The sequence below is a fragment of the Oncorhynchus gorbuscha genome, linkage group LG10 (assembly GCF_021184085.1).
Source record: "Oncorhynchus gorbuscha isolate QuinsamMale2020 ecotype Even-year linkage group LG10, OgorEven_v1.0, whole genome shotgun sequence".
NCBI classification, from domain to species: domain Eukaryota; kingdom Metazoa; phylum Chordata; class Actinopteri; order Salmoniformes; family Salmonidae; genus Oncorhynchus; species Oncorhynchus gorbuscha.
Genome location: NC_060182.1, coordinates 82,767,673 through 82,790,884, shown reverse-complemented (window position 1 = coordinate 82,790,884; position 23,212 = coordinate 82,767,673). Strand labels below are relative to the sequence as shown.

At 42.8% G+C, this 23,212-nt stretch overlaps 1 protein-coding gene across 1 annotated transcript in view; it reads left to right on the top strand.

Annotated features, from left to right (window-relative positions):
- Nucleotides 1-23,212, top strand: part of LOC124046655 (tyrosine-protein kinase receptor TYRO3-like) — a 40,493-nt gene that overhangs the window by 3,413 nt on the left and 13,868 nt on the right. The window contains 12 exon segments of the mRNA XM_046367277.1: nt 428-611; nt 3,223-3,323; nt 3,461-3,631; nt 7,112-7,198; nt 7,405-7,520; nt 8,027-8,207; nt 10,694-10,836; nt 13,014-13,152; nt 18,534-18,562; nt 18,564-18,574; nt 19,000-19,094; nt 19,331-19,426. Of these exon segments, the coding sequence (XP_046223233.1) occupies nt 428-611; nt 3,223-3,323; nt 3,461-3,631; nt 7,112-7,198; nt 7,405-7,520; nt 8,027-8,207; nt 10,694-10,836; nt 13,014-13,152; nt 18,534-18,562; nt 18,564-18,574; nt 19,000-19,094; nt 19,331-19,426 (1,353 nt within the window).

Sequence of the window (23,212 nt, the reverse complement as noted above, 5' to 3'; positions counted from 1 at the left end):
TATGACGTCTGCTCTGTCTGCTCAGGTCGGAGCATGCAGATACTCAGCCAAGTTGCATGCAATGGCCCAAGCAACACAATGGAGACAAACAGTTCTACAGACAAAAGACTCTTGCAAAAACAACTATTTTTCAAATATCTTTGGAAAACCAATTCCATGTCACAATTTCTACTTCAAAATGTTTTATGCCTGCACATTACAATAACTGAACAAACACCATTTTGTAGGCTACCTTTAAAGGGGTATCTAGCTATCTCTCCTCTAATGATCACTGCTGCAAATGTGTTGCAATCTGATGGAGCCTCAGATCCCATCCATTATATTTTCTGATTGGCATTTAGAGTAGTGAAGAATAAATGACCAGGACTTAGGCTATTAATGAATGACTCATTCAAGTCTCTGGCTACTCCTACCCCTTGACCTTTAGGACTCAGGTTTACCAAGAACCCCGCCAACCTCACGGTGACCCAGGGCAACAAGGTTCGCCTAGGTTGTTCCATTGAGGGCCTGAGTGAGCCGGAGATCGTGTGGATGAAGGATGGGGAGAAGCTGTACAGTACAGACCAGATGTACATCCCCCTGGAGCAACACCACTGGGAGACCTTCCACAGGTCAGTGCTTCAGTGGTCCTGTCCTACTAGTAGTGTAACCCTTACCACTTTATAGGCTGATTGGAAGATGTCTTCAGACCTTCCATCATATTCATCATAGCATCACATTTATTGTGTTGCATTTCTCCAGAAATGATTGGGAAGCTGTCTCGCAAATTACCCTTCAACATTCTTTGCCCTTGTGTAAATTCAAACTTAGGTCAGTCTGCCTTAAATATGCTGTGGATGTTTGGAGGTACAACTACAGGGAATAGCCAACAGCATGTAGGCACGCACGGTATGTTATGGTATGAGTTCGTTCCGTGTTATGACGAAACATGCAGTGTAATACTGTAAATAGAGGCAGTGATGCTGTTCCTGGCTTTGACTCAACATCAGACCTGGGTATTTGAAATGATTCACATAGTATTTGAACTCAGGTCTGCTCAACACGGTGGAACTGAGCTTGTAGTTTAGGGTACTGGTAGTGGCGAGGAGGATGTGGGTGAGGCTTAATAATTGGCTTGGGGAGGTGTTGTCCCTGGCAGAAAGAGAAAAAAAACTGTAAATAACATGGCTGAAGTGGAGAGACAGGGGTCTATCCCTACTGTAACCCACACGGCACGTAAACCAGGCCCCAAAGAGGGGCAGGGGCAGGCTGGATTGGAATGCATTCAGCTGCATGTGACTGAATTACCTAAAGCTTGGTGCAGACTGCTAGACCTAATGGTTAAGTGAACTTGCATTGCCAGTGGCAGCCATTTCTGTTAATCTCATGCACATGCGCTAGGAGAATATAAGGCTATCTGTCCGGCAATTGAAGCTACACAGAAGTTGGGTGATGCAACAGGACGACAACCCAAAACACAGAGGTAAGTCAACAACAGAAAGGCTTCAACAGAAGAAAATACACCTTTATGGAGTGGCCCAGTCAGTCCTGACCTCAACACGATTGGGATGCCCTCAAGAGAGCACTTCACACTAGACATCCCAAGAATGTTGCTGAACTGAAACAGTTTGGTAAAAATTCCTCCTGACTGTTGTGCAGGTCTGAGCCGCAACTACAGAAAAGGTTTTGTTGAGGTTATTGCTGCCAAAGGAGAGTCAACCAGTTATTAAATCCAAGGGTTCACATACTTTTCCCACCCTGCATTGTGAATGTTTACACGGTATGTTCAATAAAGACATGAAAACGTATAATTGTTTGTGTGTTGTTAGCAGAGTGTGATTGTCTATTGTTGTGACCCAGATGAAGATCGAATCAAATTTTATGACCAATTTATGCAGAAATCCAGGTACTTCCAAAGGGTTCACATACTTTTTCTTAGCACTGTAGCTAGCAACAATGATGACAACAAGCTGCCTTATGTTAGGTGGCTTGTTTCAGCTCATTGTATCTTGTTATTGATACCATATTTTGAGGTGTTTTGACTCTTGTGTAGCTAGCTAACCAACAACTGTAACAATGTATTTGAGAGACAAGTGCTCATTGTGCAAACATATTTATGTTTTCAATAACATTTGGAGAGAAAATATACTGGTTTACAAGTTGTCAACAATCCTTTGATTCTAAGCAAACTCCGCCTGTTTTGCTCCACAGTTGCGCATGCATCGGTTTTGTTGCTAAACAACTGACTGATCTATGACTGAGTAGGACCTGTCAATGCATGGTTTCCTGAGTGACTCCTAAAACAAATACACAGTGTACTCCTGCTGAGTGAAAATTTACCCAAGATAGTTTATTGCTCCAATTAGTTATTGTCCTACTTCCAGTGGTTTAAAGTATTTAAGTCGTTTTTGGGGTATGTTTTACTTAAGTAGTACTTTAAAGTATCTGTACTTTACGATTGATATTTTTTACTACTTTTACTTCATTACCTTCCTAAAGAAAGTGATGTACTTTTGACATTTTCCCTGACACCCAAAAGTAGTCGTTACATTTTGAATGCTAAGCAGGACAGGAAAATGGTCCAATTCACACACTTATCAAGAGAACATCCCTGGTCATCCCTACTGCCTCTGATCTGGAGGACTCATTAAACATACATGCTTAGTTTGTAAATTAGGTCTGAGTGATGGTGTGCCCCTGACTATCCTTAAATGTAAAAAAATATATTTAAAAAAGTACGTCTGGTTTTCTTTATAAGGAATTTGAGATGATTTATACTTTTGTTACTTAAGTATATTTTTGCAATTACATTTACTTTTGATACTTAAATATATTTAAATCCAAATACTTTTTGACTTTTACTCAAGTAGTATTTTACTGGGTGACTTACCTTAACTTTTACATTAGTCATTTTCTATTATCTTTTACTCAAGTATGACAATTGGGTACTTTTTCCACAACCGCCAACTTCATCTCTCAACACATCTTCCAGGGGTTCTTTATCTGTATTGTACATTTTTCTTCTGCTACCCAGTTATATGTGATGGGCTTTTACCTCCATTCTGCCTAGTGGGTCTCCCCTCATCTATCAGTACTAATCCAAATCTTTTTAGAAGAGGTGTTTTTGGACATGCTCAGGGAATAATTTAGTTTATAGAATGAAATGTTTTTTTTTTTTTTTGCATTATCATGTTAAGTACTAGGGGAATCACTGAGTGTGTGCTTCTGTCCGGGTGGTTTCAGTGTGAAGTCTGTCCAGCAGCAGGATACAGGGATGTACTGGTGTGAGGTAGAGTTCCGAGGTTCAACCATCTCTTCGGAGCCCGCCTGGATAACAGTAGAGGGTAAATCAATCAATTCGTTTAAATCAATAAATGTTGTCTGTCTCTTTCTTTCTCTCAACACAATGGCCTTTTTTTCAATAACATGATAAAATATATTATCCTGTTATCGTGGTCATACTTTCTGGTTCTTACTCAAGGTGTCCCCCACTTTACACTTGAGCCCCAAGACGTATCCACGATCCCTGGCATGCCCTTTAACCTGACGTGTACTGCTGTGGGTCCCCCGGGCCCGGTGGAGGTGCTGTGGTGGCTGGGAGGAGTACAGGAGGGAGACTTCACTTCCTCTCCATCTGTACTCCATGTTAACGGTAAGTCTCTACCAGGGTTGTTATTCAATCTTTCCTTGATTCCTTTCCTGAAATCGGTTTACTTTCCTTGATTCCTTGCATCATCTCCTCTCACTCTCCTCCAATGAGAAGGTTTTTAGGAGGTGGTGAAGAGATGATTTGAAGAACCGACTATAGACTACTGTGCAATATCCTATTTCTGCTGCTTCTCCACTCCCTCTGGTTGGTTAAATCAACAGTGATATGATGAATCATAAGAATGAGTCAGATCAGAGTGTGTCATTTTCACATACTGTAAGTTCAATAAGGTGGACTGGACTGCCTGTTGTAAGAGTGCCATTAGTCTTTACAAGGAATGGATGATAGTTTTATAGCATTCTTACTGGTCCTTGAGCTCTGCCCATGAGTTGGAAATATAACTGTTTGAATGGTAGAACTAAGCCAAAGGTTATTCTCAATGGGTGTAAGGCTACTGAAGGGCTGTCTTGCTCTGTCACCAAGGGTGTAGCCCAAGGCTCAATCGTAGGCCCCACGCTCTTCTCAATTTACATCAACAATATAGCTCAGGCAGTAGGAAGCTCTCTCATCCATTTATATGCAGATGATACAGTCTTATACTCAGCTGGCCACTCCCTGGATTTTGTGTTAAACACCCCACAACAAAGCTTTCTTAGTGTCAAAACAAGCTTTCTCTGTACTGAACCTTGTCCTTAACACCCACAAAACAAAGGTGGTTTGGTAAGAAGAATGCCCCTCTCCCCACAGGTGTTATTACGACCTCTGAGGGTTTAGAGCTTGAGGTAGTCACCTCATACAAGTACTTGGGAGTATGGCTAGACGGTACACTGTCCTTCTCTCAGCACATATCAAAGCTGCAGGTTTAAGTTAAATCTAGACTTGGTTTCCTCTATCATAATTGCTCCTCTTTCACCCCAGCTACCAAACTAACCCTGATTCAGATGACCATCCTACCCATGCTAGATTGGAGAGACATAATTTAGGTTAGGGTGCCCTCGAGCGGCTGGATGTTCTTTACCATTCGGCCATCAGATTTGCCACCAATGCTCCTTATCGGACACATCACTGCACTCTATACTCCTCTGTAAACTGGTCATCTCTCTATACCCGTCACAAGACCCACTGGTTGATGCTTATTTATAAAACCCTCTTAGGCCTCACTCCCCCCTGTCTGAGATACAGTTGAAGTTTACATTCACTTAGGTTGGAGTCATTAAAACTTGTTTTTCAACCAGTCCACATATTTCTTGTTAACAAACTATAGTTTTGGCAAGTTGGTTAGGACATCTACTTTGTGCATGACACAAGTACATTTTCCAACAATTGTTTACAGACAGATTTCACTTATAATTCACTGTATCACAATTCCAGTGGGTCAGAAGTTTACATACACTAAGTTGACTGTGCCTTTAAACAACCTGTGGATGTATTTCAAGGCATACCTTCAAACTAAGTGCCTCTTTGCCTGACTTCATGGGAAAATCAAAAGATACGTTCATCTGTACAAACAATAGTATGCAAGTATAAACACCATGGGACCACGCAGCCAGACTACGCTCAGGAAGAAGATGCGTTCTGTCTCCTAGAGATGAACGTACCTTGGACAGCAAAGGACCTTGTGAAGATGCTGGAGGAAACGGGTACAAAAGTATCTATAGAAGTATCTATATCCACAGTAAAACGAGTCTTACATCAACATAACCTGAAAAGCTGCTCAGTAAGGAAGAAGCCACTCCTCCAAAACCGCCATAAAAAAGCCAGACTACGGTTTGCAACTGCACATGGGAACAAAGATCGTACTTTTTGGAGAAATGTCCTCTGATCTGATTAAGCAAAAATAGAACTGTTTGACCATAATGACCATTGTTATGTTTGGAGGAAAAAGGGGGATGCTTGCAAGCCGAAGAACACCATCCCAACCGTGAAGCACGGGGGTGGCAGCATCATGTTGTGGGGTTGCTTTGCTGCAGGAGAGACTGGTGCAATTCACAAAATAGATAGCATCATGAGGTAGGAAAATTATGTGGATATATTGAAGCAACATCTCAAAACATCAGTCAGGAAGTTAAAGCTTGGTCACAAAAAGGGTCTTCCAAATGGACAATGACCCCAAGCATACTTCCAAAGTTGTGGCAAAATGGCTTAAGGACAACAAAATCAAGGTATTGGAGTGGTCATCACAAAGCCCTAACCTCAACCCTATAGAACATTTGTGAGTAGAACTGAAAAAGCGTGTGCGAGCAAGGACTGAATAGCACTGAATACAGCACTGAATGTTTGACTTTTTTGTTATATATATATATAGAGGGGGAACCAATGACCTCACCTGCCATATAATGTTTCCCCTCATGTTAAAGGACAAATGTCTTGACCTGCGATTGGAGATGTGTTGTAATTGGTTGAAAACACAAAAGTGTACAAGTTTTGTTTGACACTAGCCAGTCCTCTGTCACATCCCATCCACAGAAGTCAATTGACTGGATTTTTCATTAGTTGTGTTTTATTCCGTTCTCGTGATATGCAAGCTTTTCATGTTAGTGTCTCTCCTCTTTCATTTCTCCTTTTATGTGGAGCTGGTTCTGTTTCAGTAATAAGGAGCCTCCTACACTCTGCCATGTAACTGGACCTGCCTGGCCCTTTCATCTAATTCATCTCAATCAACACTGCTGACCAGAACCTCTCATTATAAGGTTGTGTCCCAAATGGAATCCTATTCCCAATGTAGTGCACTACTTTTGACCAGGGCCCATAGAACTCTGATCAAATGTAGTGCACTATATAGGGAAAAGGGTTCCATTTGGGTGCATACAAATAGTTTGCTGCTAAGTGCCAACTCTGAGTCAGGAATGCGGCAGCCATATAGTCAACTTAACAGGCGTTGATGTTTTCCTATCTGTGAGAGTAACCAGAAACATTTCAGCCCAGCTGATGGTTCTCTGTTATGACTCTGACATGTTTTTGTTTGTGATTGTCAGTTAGTTGATGAATAACCAGGCAGTGTCCCACAGTGCCTGGTAGTAATCACTGTACAGTACACACACAAACACCCGCCTTTCTGTAAACATATTTGCCATGAAGGATTAGCCCAAGGACATTTATTTAATGGAGGGATACAACAAGCTTATCAAGACAGTCTAGTTTAGGAGTTATTCATTGTGCTGACCTTGTTTCCTTGTGTAGTTTCAGTAGCTGGTTTCTTCAAATTGGTAGTGCCAAAATCTCTTTGATCCTTAAGAGCCAAGTGTACTACAAACACTCACAGCACTTCATATACAGTACTCCACTCTGGTATGCTACTGTCCAGTGTGTGAAAATTGCTAATTTACATTGGAGAAAGACTATTGGTCAGGCATAATTGCAGGGGACTGGTTTAACACTCTCTTTTGGCATAAACTGGCAGCTTACCTTTTAAAAGGGCTCTGGCATGCTGTTGAGTACATCACATCATGAGTACACCATGTCTCCCTCCTCTGTTCCCTGTAGGTGTTAATAACAGCATCAAGTTCTACTGTGAAGCCAAGAATGCCAGAGGTATCTCAGTATCTCGAACAGGCACTGTGCACATTAAAGGTGAGAAATTCATGAATAATCAATGCTGTCATGAGTGTGACTAAGTCATTTTTCAGATTAGAATACGCTGCTTGATAAAGACTAGTTAGTCAATGCATGTTACAGTATGCTGCTGTAATTTAGCTAGGCTTATCGGCCCCGAGTCCAGCTTCTGTTCAGAGTTGGATGTTTGTAAATCTAAAACCCTGTTCTTTAATTGACTGCAGTCCTCCCAGCAGCCCCTAAAGGTGTGCAGGTGGTCCACATGGTGGAGAACAATGTCACGCTGGCCTGGAGCCCAGGCTTCACTGGACACTCTGACCTGTCAGCCTGCACCATCCAGGTACAGTAACTAAGACTGAACCAACACCACTGAGATGTCCTGTGTCAGTACTAAGTTCATATAACCTAATTCTTACATTTAGATTTTCAATAAAGCAACCATAATATGCAGTTGATAAATTAGTTATTATTACGAAATGTGGTCGTTGTTGTCAGTGCTATTTTAAGATGGGAGTGACAACCATCAGAATTCCATTAAAGCCGTGGATGAATGTTTGGCCTAGACTGAGATAATGAAAACCACATACCCATTTTTTAAACATTTAAGACAGCCTGAGTATTCAGACCTCAGTTTCAATATTGACAATGGAAACATGACGATTTTTAAAGAGATACTTCGAGATTTTGGCAACGAGGCCCTTTATCTACTTCCCCAGAGTCAGATGAACTCATGGATACCATGTTAATGTCTCTGTATCCAGTATGAAGGAATTTATGAAGGAATTTAGAGGTAATTTTTCCAGCTAATGCTAAACTACCACTAACTTCCTTCCATACCTTTTACAGATTTCTAAGAACTCTGGGAGGAAGGTGGAAGTTCGAGACCAGTGTGTGAAGGTTCCACCGTTCCAACAGATCCTCAATGGGCTGAGCTGCTACTCCAACTACAGCGTTAGAGTGTGCTGTGACAATGAGGTGGGGATATCCCCGTTCTCTGGCTGGCTGGACTTTCAGACACCAGAAGCAGGTGTGCATCCAGTCACTAGAATAGATGATGACATATCTGGGGCTGAACAGTGCTGAGTTCCAAATGACACCCTATTCCTATGGGCCCTGGTCAAATGTAGTGCACTATAAAGGGAATAGGGTGCCATTTGGGACTTAGCCCTTTTGTTCATCAACTGTTGTTTTTGTTGTCATTTTCTACCAACTGCACTCACATCACCAGCTGGACATCAATAGCATGTGACGATCCATGCAACAGTATGGCGAGTAGCAACCTTATCACAATGAGAACATAGTGATTCTCTGTGTTTGTGGCCCTCTGTGTCTTACAGCCCCACAGATGACCTTTCAAAGTTGTTACTCTGTAAAAGTAACATGAAACATTTAGAGATGGTTAAGCAGACACAGATTAACCCTAATCTTGGACCAAAAATAATTTGAAGGAGATTCTCCATTAAGTTGTCTTTTTAGTCTAGGACTAGCATTAGCGTAATCTTCGTCTGGGAATCCACCCCTTCATGTTCATATAGGATACGGTCTAAGTTTCAGTTTTAAATGAGGGTTGTTAAGATAAGTGGGACAGTCGTTTGAGTTTAGAGGTGATCATGGGAGCTCGTCTAAGGGGAGCATTGGAGTGGGGGTTTCTGGTGGCGACCTTGTTTGTATGTTTGTAAACTGCCAGTGCTGGATACAGGCCAGTGGATTCCAGTCCCACTTGTACAATGAACCATTGTGCATGCCCTCAATCCATATCAATGTGCTGCAGTGCTGAACTAAACCCTGTTGTCTCATTGTCGACACACGCTGGTCAAGGAGGCCACTGCAGGAATGATTGGGGTCTCATTTTAGGGTGACCTGAAGCCGGTCTCAATTTGCTTCGGGATTATCTACTTTCCCAGAGTCAGATGAACTTGTGGATACCATTTTTATGTCTGTGTGCAGTATGAAGGAAGTTAGAAGTAGTTTCGCAAGCTATTGCTAACTAACAATGACTGGAAGTCTATGGATATCTACTAGCATGATAGCAGATACCCATAGACTTCCAGTAAATACCCATAGACGTCCAGTAAATACCCATAGACTTCCAGTAAATACCCATAGACTTCCAGTAAATACCCATAGACTTCCAGTAAATACCCATAGACTTCCAGTAAATACCCATAGACGTCCAGTAAATACCCATAGACTTCCAGTAAATACCCATAGACTTCCAGTAAATACCCATAGACTTCCAGTAAATACCCATAGACGTCCAGTAAATACCCATAGACTTCCAGTAAATACCCATAGACTTCCAGTAAATACCCATAGACTTCCAGTAAATACCCATAGACTTCCAGTAAATACCCATAGACTTCCAGTAAATACCCATAGACTTCCAGTAAATACCCATAGACTTCCAGTAAATACCCATAGACTTCCAGTAAATACCCATAGACTTCCAGTAAATACCCATAGACGTCCAGTAAATACCCATAGACGTCCAGTAAATACCCATAGACTTCCAGTAAATACCCATAGACTTCCAGTAAATACCCATAGACTTCCAGTAAATACCCATAGACTTCCAGTAAATACCCATAGACTTCCAGTAAATACCCATAGACTTCCAGTAAATACCCATAGACTTCCAGTAAATACCTATAGACTTCCAGTAAATACCCATAGACTTCTAGTAAATACCCATAGACTTCCAGTAAATACCCATAGACTTCCAGTAAATACCCATAGACTTCCAGTAAATACCCATAGACTTCCAGTAAATACCCATAGACGTCTAGTAAATACCCATAGACTTAGTCATTGCGCTAAAGCTAGTTAGCATTGGCTCGTAAAACTACCTCGAACTTCCTTCATACTGGACACAGAGACATACATTTTTTATCCACAAGTTCATCTGACTGCTGCAGTAGATAAAGGGCCTCATTGCCAAAATCCCGAAGTATACCTTAATCTTGGCCCTTTCCCTTATATCCCATTCAGTGTTTAATAGTCACATGTGCAGGGTTGCAGGTGTGATTGGGGCGGCAGGGTAGCCTAGTGGTTAGAGCGTTGGACTAGTAACCGGAAGGTTGTGAGTTCAAACCCCCCAGCTGACAAGGTACAAATCTGTCGTTCTGCCCCTGAACAGGCAGTTAACCCACTGTTCCTAGGCCGTCATTGAAAATAAGAATTTGTTCTTAACTGACATGCCTGGCTAAATAAAGGTAAAAATAAAAAATAAAAAATTGGAGGGTACAATGAAAATCTTAGGCTCCGACTAAGTTAAATAAAATAATGAAAATAATTTAAAAAAATAATAATCTGTAGCAGCAATAAATAAATGTCCATATGTTTAAGTCGCTCTGGATAAGAGCGTCTGCTAAATGACTTAAATGTCCTTTAGATCTGTTAACGTTTTTAAGGATTAGGACCAAGGGTGTGATGACAGCATGGACATATACGTATTGTTCTTTGATGAAATGTAAAGTACTGTCATGAAACTGTCCCTGTCTTCTTTCTTCCTAGTGCCCTCTGCTGCCCCCCGGAACCTGACCTTTGAACTAACTGAACAGCATCTGTCCCTGAACTGGGCATGCTTGGACGACAAGGAGCTGCAGGGGAAACTGATGGCCTACAAAGTCCAGTGGAACCTGGGAGGAGAGGGACAGGTTCAGACCCATACACCTATACACACTGAAGGAATCTCATATGTACCTCAGATGATAGCAAAAGCTGCAGGAAGGAAATAAACTGAAGAAAATAGTCTCTGGCTGTGCAGATCAATGCACATTTCAGTCATTTAATATGCCAAATTCTCAGTCACAGTAGACATTGGTCAGTGGAGCATACAATAACCACAGCCAGCCGACACCAGTCTTCAGCTGCTGTCAACAATCTACTTCTTATTAATTACAATCCCTATGTTTCTGTTATTATGGAATGTGGTACATTACAGTATGACTACGTTCACAATCCTATGGCCATACCAGAAGTTTCTATGGCCGTACCAGAAGTTTCTATGGCCGTACCAGAAGTTTCTATGGCCGTACCAGAAGTTTCTATGGCCGTACCAGAAGTTTCTATGGCCGTACCAGAAGTTTCTATGGCCGTACCAGAAGTTTCTATGGCCGTACCAGAAGTGTCTATGGCCGTACCAGAAGTGTCTATGGCCGTACCAGAAGTGTCTATGGCCGTACCAGAAGTGTCTATGGCCGTACCAGAAGTGTCTATGGCCATACCAGAAGTGTCTATGGCCGTACCAGAAGTGTCTATGGCCATACCAGAAGTTTCTATGGCCATACTAGGGGTTTAGTTGTTTTTAATAGGGACATTGCTATAGAAAATGGGTCAAAAGTCTTTTTACTCTCCTTTCTATGACTCCCAATCTGTCAGGTGTTCAGATATCTAAACCCTTTGAGCTTGCTACATGTGTTCTGTTTTTTCTTTCTTGGCCACAATAATTGTATAATGACCATACAGTGCCTCCAGAAAGTATTTGCGCAGATGTGTTGTCACTGGCCTAGACACACAGTACCCCATAATGTCAAAGTGGAAATACGGTTTTTGAAAATGTTACACATTCATTAAAAATAAAGCTGAACTATCTTGGATCAATAAGTATCCAACCCTTTTATTATGGAAACACTAAATACATTCAGGAGTAAAAATGTGCTTAACAAGTCGCATAAGTTGCATGGACTCACTCCATGTCATGATATCTGAATGACTACCTCATCTCTGTACCCCACACATACAATTACCACAAAGACCAGGGATAAGGGCACCTGTTGGTAAATGGGTGTAAAAAAAAGAAGGCACTGAATATCGCTTTGAGCATGGTGAAGTTATTAACTACACTTTGGATGGTGTATCAATACACCAGTCACTACAAAGATACAAGCGTCCTTCCTAACTCAATTGCCAGATAGGAAAGAAAATGTAAACCACTCAGGGATTTCACCATGATGCCAAAACATTTATTACAGTTTATTAATGGCTGTGATAGAACTGAGGATGGATCAACAACATTATAGTTACTCCACAATACTAACCTAATTGACAGAGTGAAAAAACAAGGAAGTCTGTACACAATACAAATATTCCCCAAAAAAGCATCTTGTTTGCAACAAGGCATTAAAGTAATACTGCAAAAAATGTGGCAAAGCAATTCACATTTTCTCTTGAATACAAAGTGTTATATTTGGGGCAAATACAACACATTACTGAGTACCACTCTCAATATTTTCAAGTGTCATGTTTTGGTGTATAATTGTAATCGTTAAGAACTGGGCAGTTTATTAGGATAAAAAATTAATGTAATGGAGCTAAGCACAGGTAAAATCCTAGAGGAAAACCTGGTTCATTCTGCTTTCCACCAGACAATTCACCTTTCAGTAGGACAATAACCTAGAACACAAGGTCAAATCTACACTGGAGTTGCTTACCAAGAAGACTGGGAATGTTCCTGAGTTGCCGAGTTACAGTCTTGATTTAAATCTACTTTAAAATATATGGCAAGACCTGAAAATGGTTAAAGATCATGAGCATTTGCGTTGCTGAAATTGTAACACCAAATTAATGTTCAAAATGTATTCCAAGTTCTCTTGCATGGTCTTCAATGTAATCTTTTCTCATAATGGAGAGAATTCAAAAAATTAATTAATTAAAAGGTCACATTTCATATTTTGTTCCTGTGGTGTCAAAGCATGTGTGTCTCTGTGATAAAAGGCCAGCACTTACTTGGATCTAATTTGCAATGGCAGCTTTGTTTTTAAGTTTCTTAAACTCAAAGCAATATGTCTTAATAGAACACACATTAACGTATGTTTTGGCTGTTGTGTTCCAGGAGGCGTTGCTCTTTAAAGAGAACATGGCCCACCTGTCTGGTGGAGGTCGTTTCTTCAACGCCACCTTCCAGGTGTCGGCGTGTACAGTGGCCGGCTGTGGGCCCTGGAGCCAGCCTGTACTGGTCATGCCCGCCTCAGGTCAGTGAGCCCTTCTGTCACTCCACCGCAATCAGTCCCTCTGTCATGCTGGTTGTGTACACTTGACACTTACATGCGACTGCTACTATCAGAATACAAAGATCGTATTGAAAAGACAAACAAGTCGCATTGTGGTCAGATTGTGTTCAGATCTGACTGACCACTTCAGGTGGTCAGGGACGCATTGAGGAGAGACCCACCCGCAGTCTGGACTCAATCAGGCTTCAGAAAGTGCATACAGTGGGAAACGTCATCAGCACTTCACCAACACAAGTCTCCTGAAAACTTGTGTTTTGGAAGCGAAAGAAGCGAACGTGTTTCCTGGCTTCATAAATGCTAGCTAATTAGAAAAACAATTGTTTGGCTAGAGTTATGCTAACCTGTATGCAATCCCTTTAGCTTTACTGGCTGGCGACAGAGGTTAGTTGGTTCGTTAGTTATAGTAGATGGCTACTGCCATCAAGTTGTGTTGTCAAATTTAGCCTTTTCCACTGTTTGCATACTGGCATTTCAATATAACCTAGGAAAAGGGAATCCAGACACAATGTGGACACATTTAAATGTAGACGTACGACGTGTTCGGGAATTCCATTATCGTAACTCTATGATCAGAATACAAAATCTGTAATCTGAAGTCCCTCTGTCACTATCCAATATTAGTCCCTCTGTCACTATCCACTATTAGTCCCTCTGTCACTATCCACTATTAGTCCCTCTGTCACTATTCACTATTAGTCCCTCTGTCACTATCCACTATTAGTCCCTCTGTCACTATTCACTATTAGTCCCTCTGTCACTATCCACTATTAGTCCCTCTGTCACTATTCACTATTAGTCCCTCTGTCACTATCCACTATTAGTCCCTCTATATCCACTATTAGTCCCTCTGTCACTATCCACTATTAGTCCCTCTGTCACTATCCACTATTAGTCCCTCTGTCACTATCCACTATTAGCTATCCACTATTAGTCCCTCTGTCACTATTCACTATTAGTTCCTCTGTCACTATCCTATTAGTCCCTCTGTCACTATCCACTATTAGTCCCTCTGTCACTATTGACTATTAGTCCCTCTGTCACTATCCACTATTAGTCCCTCTGTCACTATCCACTATTAGTCCCTCTGTCACTATTGACTATTAGTCCCTCTGTCACTATCCACTATTAGTCCCTCTGTCACTATCCACCCTCTGTCACTATCCACTATTAGTCCCTCTGTCACTATCCACCCTCTGTCACTATCCACTATTAGTCCCTCTGTCACTATCCACTATTAGTCCCTCTGTCACTATCCACTATTAGTCCCTCTGTCACTATCCACTATTAGTCCCTCTGTCACTATCCACTATTAGTCCCTCTGTCACTATCCACTATTAGTCCCTCTGTCACTATCCACTATTAGTCCCTCTGTCACTATCCACTATTAGTCCCTCTGTCACTATCCACTATTAGTCCCCTCTGTCACTATCACTATCCACTATTAGTCCCTCTGTCACTATCCACTATTAGTCCCTCTGTCACTATCCACTATTAGTCCCTCTGTCACCTCTGTCACTATCCACTATTAGTCCCTCTGTCACTATCCACTATTAGTCCCTCTGTCACTATCCACTATTAGTCCCTCTGTCACTATCCACTATTAGTCCCTCTGTCACTATCCACTATTAGTCCCTCTGTCACTATCCACTATTAGTCCCTCTGTCACTATTAGTCCCTCTGTCACTATCCACTATTAGTCCCTCTGTCACTATCCACTATTAGTCCCTCTGTCACTATCCACTATTAGTCCCTCTGTCACTATCCACTATTAGTCCCTCTGTCACTATCCACTATTAGTCCCTCTGTCACTATCCACTATTAGTCCCTCTGTCACTATTCACTATTAGTCCCTCTGTCACTATCCACTATTAGTCCCTCTGTCACTATCCACTATTAGTCCCTCTGTCACTCTGTCACTATTAGTCCTCTGTCACTATATTAGTCCCTCTGTCACTATCCACTATTAGTCCCTCTGTCACTATTAGTCCCTCTGTCACTATTAGTCCCTCTGTCACTATTAGTCCCTCTGTCACTATTAGTCCCTCTGTCACTATCCACTATTAGTCCCTCTGTCACTATCCACTATTAGTCCCTCTGTCACTATCCACTATTAGTCCCTCTGTCACTATCCACTATTAGTCCCTCTGTCACTATTCACTATTAGTCCCTCTGTCACTATCCACTATTAGTCCCTCTGTCACTATCCACTATTAGTCCCTCTGTCACTATCCACTATTAGTCCCTCTGTCACTATCCACTATTAGTCCCTCTGTCACTATCCACTATTAGTCCTTCTGTCACTATCCACTATTAGTCCCTCTGTCACTATCCACTATTAGTCCCTCTGTCACTATCTGTCACTATTAGTCCCTCTGTCACTATCCACTATTAGTCCCTCTGTCACTCTGTCACTTCACTATTAGTCCCTCTGTCACTATCTGTCACTATTAGTCCCTCTGTCACTATTAGTCCCTCTGTCACTATCCACTATTAGTCACTTCTAGTCCTTCTGTCACTATCCACTATTAGTCCCTCTGTCACTATCCACTATTAGTCCCTCTGTCACTATTAGTCCCTCTGTCACTATCCACTATTAGTCCCTCTGTCACTATCCACTATTAGTCCCTCTGTCACTATTACAGTGCCTTGCGAAAGTATTCGGCCCCCTTGAACTTTGCGACCTTTTGCCACATTTCAGGCTTCAAACAAAGATATAAAACTGTATTTTTTTGTGAAGAATCAACAACAAATGGGACACAATCATGAAGTGGAACGACATTTATTGGATATTTCAAACTTTTTTAACAAATCAAAAACTGAAAAATTGGGCGTGCAAAATTATTCAGCCCCCTTAAGTTAATACTTTGTAGCGCCACTTTTTGCTGCGATTACAGCTGTAAGTCGCTTGGGGTATGTCTCTATCAGTTTTGAACATTGAGAGACTGACATTTTTTCCCATTCCTCCTTGCAAAACAGCTCGAGCTCAGTGAGGTTGGATGGAGAGCATTTGTAAACAGCAGTTTTCAGTTCTTTCCACAGATTCTCGATTGGATTCAGGTCTGGACTTTGACTTGGCCATTCTAACACCTGCATATGTTTATTTTTGAACCATTCCATTGTAGATTTTGCTTTATGTTTTGGATCATTGTCTTGTTGGAAGACAAATCTCCGTCCCAGTCTCAGGTCTTTTGAGAACTCCATCAGGTTTTCTTCCAGAATGGTCCTGTATTTGGCTCCATCCATCTTCCCATCAATTTTAACCATCTTCCCTGTCCCTGCTGAAGAAAAGCAGGCCCAAACCATGATGCTGCCACCACCATGTTTGACAGTGGGGATGGTGTGTTCAGGGTGATGGGCTGTGTTGCTTTTACGCCAAACATAACATTTTGCATTGTTGCCAAAAAGTTCAATTTTGGTTTCATCTGACCAGTGCACCTTCTTCCACATGTTTGGTGTGTCTCCCAGGTGGCTTGTGGTAAACTTTAAACAACACTTTTTATGGATATCATTAAGAAATGTCTTTCTTCTTGCCACTCTTCCATAAAGGCCAGATTTGTGCAATATACGACTGATTGTTGTCCTATGGACAGAGTCTCCCACCTCAGCTGTAGATCTCTGCAGTTCATCCAGAGTGATCATGGGCCTCTTGGCTGCATCTCTGATCAGTCATCTCCTTGTATGAGCTGAAAGTTTAGAGGGACGGCCAGGTCTTGGTAGATTTGCAGTGGTCTGATACTCCTTCCATTTCAATATTATCGCTTGCACAGTGCTCCTTGGGATGTTTAAAGCTTGGGGAATCTTTTTGTATCCAAATCCGGCTTTAAACTTCTTCACAACAATATCTCGGACCTGCCTGGTGTGTTCCTTGTTCTTCATGATGCTCTCTGTGCTTTTAACGGACCTCTGAGACTATCACAGTGCAGGTGCATTTATACGGAGACTTGATTACACACAGGTGGATTGCATTTATCATCATTAGTCATTTAGGTCAACATTGGATCATTCAGAGATCCTCACTGAACTTCTGGAGAGAGTTTTCTGCACTGAAAGTAAAGGGGCTGAATAATTTTGCACGCCCAATTTTTCAGTTTTTGATTTGTTAAAAAAGTTTGAAATATCCAATAAATGCCGTTCCACTTCATGATTGTGTCCCACTTGTTGTTGATTCTTCACAAAAAAATACAGTTTTATATCTTTATGTTTGAAGCCTGAAATGTGGCAAAAGGTCACAAAGTTTAAGGGGGCCGAATACTCCCTCTGCACTATTATTCCCTCTGTCACTAGTAGTCCCTCTGTCACTATTAGTCCCTCTGTCACTATTATGTCCTCTGTCACTATCCACTATTAGTCCCTCTGTCACTATTAGTCCCTCTGTCACTTATGTCCTCTGTCACTATCCACTATTAGTCCCTCTGTCACTATTAGTCCCTCTGTCACTATTAGTCCCTCTGTAACTATTAGTCCCTCTGTCACTATTAGTCCCTCTGTCACTATTATGTCCTCTGTCACTATTAGTCCCTCTGTCACTATTAGTCCCTCTGTCACTATTAGTCCCTCTGTCACTATTATGTCCTCTGTCACTATTAGTCCCTCTGTCACTATTAGTCCCTCTGTCACTATTAGTCCCTCTGTCACTATTAGTCCCTCTGTCACTATTAGTCCCTCTGTCACTATTATTAGTCCCTCTGTCACTATTAGTCCCTCTGTCACTATTATGTCCTCTGTCACTATCCACTATTAGTCCCTCTGTCACTTATGTCCTCTGTCACTATCCAACATTAGTCCCTCTGTCACTATTAGTCCCTCTGTCACTATCCACTATTAGTCCCTCTGTCACTATCCACTATTAGTCCCTCTGTCACTATCCACTATTAGTCCCTCTGTCAGTCCCTCTGTCACTATCCACTATTAGTCCCTCTGTCACTATCCACTATTAGTCCCTCTGTCACTATCCACTATTAGTCCCTCTGTCACTATCCACTAGTTGTAGTCCCTTGAAACCTATGCTCCAAACTTTCAAGTCCCTCTGTGACACGTCCCTCTGCTATTGTGTTGTCATGTAATTAGTCCCTAGTCACTATTATACTGTGTAGTGTGTGTTTATGTCCCTCTTCACACAATTAGTCCCTCTGCAGTCCCTCTGGCAGTCCCCTGACTCAGAGAGGCCTAGTCCCTATGTGGTCCCTCTGTCACTATCCACATTGGGTCTGTCACTATCCACTATTAGTCCCTCTGGTCCTCTGTCACTATCCAACATTAGCTGGTAGTCTAGTTGCCACCTATGCTCCAAATTTCCCTCTGTCACTTTGCTTCTAGTTTGACAGTGTTTATGTTCCACAAAGCAGTGGCAGCCCAGACTCAGAGAGGCCATAACACAGTTTGGGTAGGCTATGAGTTTGGGTAGGCTATGATTGTCTCTCTCTCTCTACTAGAATACAGCCATTCGTACTGTACATATCTCTAGACATCATTTTTTGGGTGAGAAGGATTTATATGGTCTGAAAGCAGCGCACCACCCCTTCACATAGAGGCAGATTTTTCTGCAGTATATACCAGAATCTGAGGCATTGTTTGAATACTTTGACAGCATCCTTCTTCACTTCTTTCTCCTGAGCTGACATGATTGGATAAGGAAAAGCAAGGTTTCCATGAGATTCCCTTCAACAATGTTTTGGTCTGATCAGTGGAATATCTCTAGGAAGAGAGGAAGGATGCATTTTAGAAGTATTTGAACACAGGGGCAATGTATCTACAAGTTTACAACACCAACGTAAAGATGGGATAATAGGGCTCTGCTTGTCCTTGCAGGTCTGTGTTCAAGCCACCGGGGACTGAGAGCACGGTCTCCTTCACTGCAGCCAGGTCATTCAACAGGACCTGCTCTGAGCTCCCAGAATCCACCTGTAAGTAAAGTCAGTCATGTTTGGCTTGTAGCCTCCACAAATAAATGTTTCTCTATTGACACATATGGCACAAGCACTACAGTGCGGTTGCATCCTAAATGGCACACTATTCCCTATATAGTGCACTACTTTTGACCAGAACCTGGGCCCACTACATAGGCAAAAAGGTGCCTCTTGACCTGTATTGTAGTGGACCTGGGTTGTGAATAATGAATTGTATCTCTGTCTTCCACCAGTGGACAGCTTGGGTATCAACGACGATCTGAAGGCCAAGCTTCAAGACGTTCTGATCCCAGAAAGGCTACTGACCCTCGGACACATCTTGGGAAAAGGTTGGTGGGACATCCTATGTTTATTTCACTTAGCTGTGCTCAACAGATAAAGTACATTTAGATAGAAAACCTTTACAATGTATTGTTTGATGCTGCAATGTGCAAAATCAAATCAGTTTATTGGTTGCGTACAGAGATTTACAGATGTTATTGCAGGCGCAGCGAAATGCTTGTTTTCTAGCTCCAACAGTGCAGTAATATCTAGCAGTAATATAATACCCTCACCCCCACAGTGACCATGCCTGCGTACGTACATACATATCCCAACCAGAAGCAATAGATGACAGGCAACATCTGCACTGAGCTAAAGGCTAGAGCTGTCGCTTTCAATGAGCGGGACACTAATCCGGACACTTATAAGAAATCCAGCTATGCCCTTTGACGAACCATCAAACAGACAAAGTGTCAATACAGGATCAAGATTGAATCCTACTACACTAACTCTGACGTTCGTCATATGTAGCAGGGCTTGCAAACTATCACAGATTACAAAGGGAAACCCAGCTGTGAGCTGTCTAGTGACGCGAGCCTACCAGTCCAGCTAAATGCGTTCTATGTGCGCTTCGAGGCTAGGAACACTGAACTATGCATGAGAGCATTAGCTATTCCAGACGACTGTGATCATCCTCTCCTTAGCTGATGGATGACCTTTAAACAGGTTAATGTTCACAAGGCCACAGGGCCATCCGGATTACCAGGGCCATCCGGATTACTCAGAGCATACGCAGACCAACTGGCAAGTGTCTAAACCAACATTTTCAACCTCTCCCTCTCCTAGTCTGTAATACCAACATGTTTTAAGCAGACCACCATAGTCCCTGTGCCCAAGAACACCAAGGTAACCTGCCTAAATGACTACTAACCCGTAGCACTCACAACTGTAGCCATGAAAGGCTGGTCATGGCTCACATCAACACCATTATCCCAGACACCCTGGACCCACTCCAATTCGCATACCACCCCAACATATCCAAGATGGCGTAGCAGTCGGACGTCTTGTCGTGTCGTGTCCCTTGTATATATTGTTTTTTTACATATTTTTCTTCGCATATCTTTTAAAACATTTTGCTAAACCTCAACTTCGAAATACTCTCCTGCAACCCGCCTCACCCAATGTAGCGCGGATCTGCTTTTCTTTCTAAAGTACTTATATTTACTTTGGGTCCGGAACCCCTCAACTGAAGCTAGCCAGCTAACTACCAGCAAACCATTGCTAGCGGTCATCAGCTAACTGGTCATCAGCTAACCTTTAGCTCGGAAAGCTCTCGCCAGTTTGAACAACGCGACTCTAACCAGAGCACAACGGACCTATTATTATTATTTTTTTAATCCCCGGATTCCCACCGCAAAATGAACATTTTCAGCTGGATCTTCACAACTAGCTAACTAGCTAACCGCAACCCCAGATTATTACTCCCGGCTAGCGTTTCCATCCACTTAGCTTGAAGCTAGCCCGGCCAGAGCTCCTGTGCTACCACCGAAGCATACTCCTGGGCTACAATATCCGGACCCACGACCGGTCTATCGATGTCACCGCATGAAGAGGCATAAACAGACTCACCCCATTGCGACGTCCCCCAAAGACTAACTTTCCAGCCCTTGCTATCTGCTTGCTTGCTAATTCGGCCTGCTAACTGCTAGCTTGTTTAGCCCCGGTCTGCTAACCGCTACCTTGCTCAGCCCCGGCCTACTAACTGTTAGCACAGGCCTGCTAACTGTCTGAATCGCCACGTCCCCAGCCAGCCCAACCACTCACTGGACCCATATTTACTTTCAATCTCTTTTCGATTTTTAATTAGATTATACCTTCCGGTAACCTGCCTCACCCAATGTGATACGGAATCACTATTCTTTTTTAATTTTTAGAACACATTCAAGAACCTCCAGAAGCTAACCAGTTAACTAGCTACAAGCTATTTAGTCATTGTTAGCCACTGCTAGCGGCTTTACCTTCTGCACAGCCAGCCAGTTCTTTTTTACCTGGATAATACTCGCCAGTCCCATCCACCGCTGCCCCCTGGACACTGATCACTTGGCTACATAGCTGATGCATGCTGGACTGTCCATTAATCACGGTACTCCATTCTGCTTGTTTATGTTTTATCTGTCGGCCCCAGCCGCACTCAGGCTCTGTGTGTAGTTAATCCGACCCTCCCTGCCTAGTCAACGCCATTTTACCTGCTGTTGTTTTGCTAGCTGATTAGCTGTTGTTGTCTCACCTACTGTTTAGCTAGCTCTCCCAATTCAACACCTGTGATTACTGTATGCCTCGCTGTATGTCAATATGCCTTGTATACTGTTGTTCAGGTTAAATATCATTGTTTTAGTTTACAATGGAGCCCCTAGTTTCACTCTTCATACCCCTGATACCTCCTTTGTCCCACCTCCCAAACATGCGGTGACCTCACCCATTACAACCAGCATGTCCAAAGATACAACCTCTCTCATCATCACCCAGTGCCTGGGCTTACCTCCGCTGTACCCGCACCCCACCATACCCCTGTCTGCGCATTATGCCCTGAATATATTCTACCATGCCCAGAAATCTGCTCCTTTTACTCTCTGTCCCCAACGCTCTAGGCGACCAGTTTTGATATCCTTTAGCCGCACCCTCATACTACTCCTCCTCTGCTCCGTGGGTGATGTGTAGGTAAACCCAGGCCCTGCATGTCCCCAGGCACCCTCATTTGTTGACTTCTGTGATCGAAAAAGCCTTGGTTTCATGCATGTCAACATCAGAAGCCTCCTCCCTAATTTGTTTTACTCACTGCTTTAGCACACTCTGCTAACCCTGATGTCCTTGCCGTGTCTGAATCCTGGCTCAGGAAGGCCACCAAAAATTCTGAGATTTCCATACCCAACTATAACATTTTCCGTCAAGATGGAACCGCCAAAGGGGGAGGAGTTGCAGTCTACTGCAGAGATAGCCTGCAAAGTAATGTCATACTTTCCAGGTCCATAGCCAAACATTTCAAACTACTAATTTAAAAAATTACTCTCTCCAGAAATAAGTATCTCACTGTTGCTGCCTGCTACCGACCACCCTCAGCTCCCAGCTGTGCCCTGGACACCATTTGTAAATTGATCGCCCCCCATCTAGCTTCAGAGTTTGTTCTGTTAGGTGACCTATGCTTAACACCCAGGCAGTCCTACAATCTAAGCTAGATGCCCTCAATCTCACAAGTCATCAAGGAACCCACCAGGTACAACCCGAAATCTGTAAACAAGGGCACCCTCATAGATGTCATCCTGACCAACTGGCCCTCCAAATACACCTCCGCTGTCTTCAACCAGGATCTCAGCGATCACTGCCTCATTGCCTGTATCCGCTACAGAGCCGCAGTCAAACGACCACCCCTCATCACTGTCAAACGCTCCCTAAAACACTTCTGTGAGCAGGCCTTTCTAATCGACCTGGCCCAGGTATCCTGGAAGGACATTGACCTCATCCCGTCAGTTGAGGATGCCTGGTCATTCTTTAAAAGTAACTTCCTCACCATTTTAGATAAGCATGCTCCGTTCAAAAAATGCAGAACTAAGAACAGATACAGCCCTTGGTTCACTCCAGCCCTGACTGCCCTCGACCAGCACAAAAACATCCTGTGGCGGACTGCAATAGCATCGAATAGTCCCCGCGATATGCAACTGTTCAGGGAAGTCAGGAACCAATACAATCTAAGCTAGATGCCCTCAATCTCACAAGTCGCAGTCAGTCAGGAAAGCTAAGGCCAGCTTCTTCAGGCAGAAGTTTGCATCCTGTAGCTCCAACTCCAAAAAGTTCTGGGA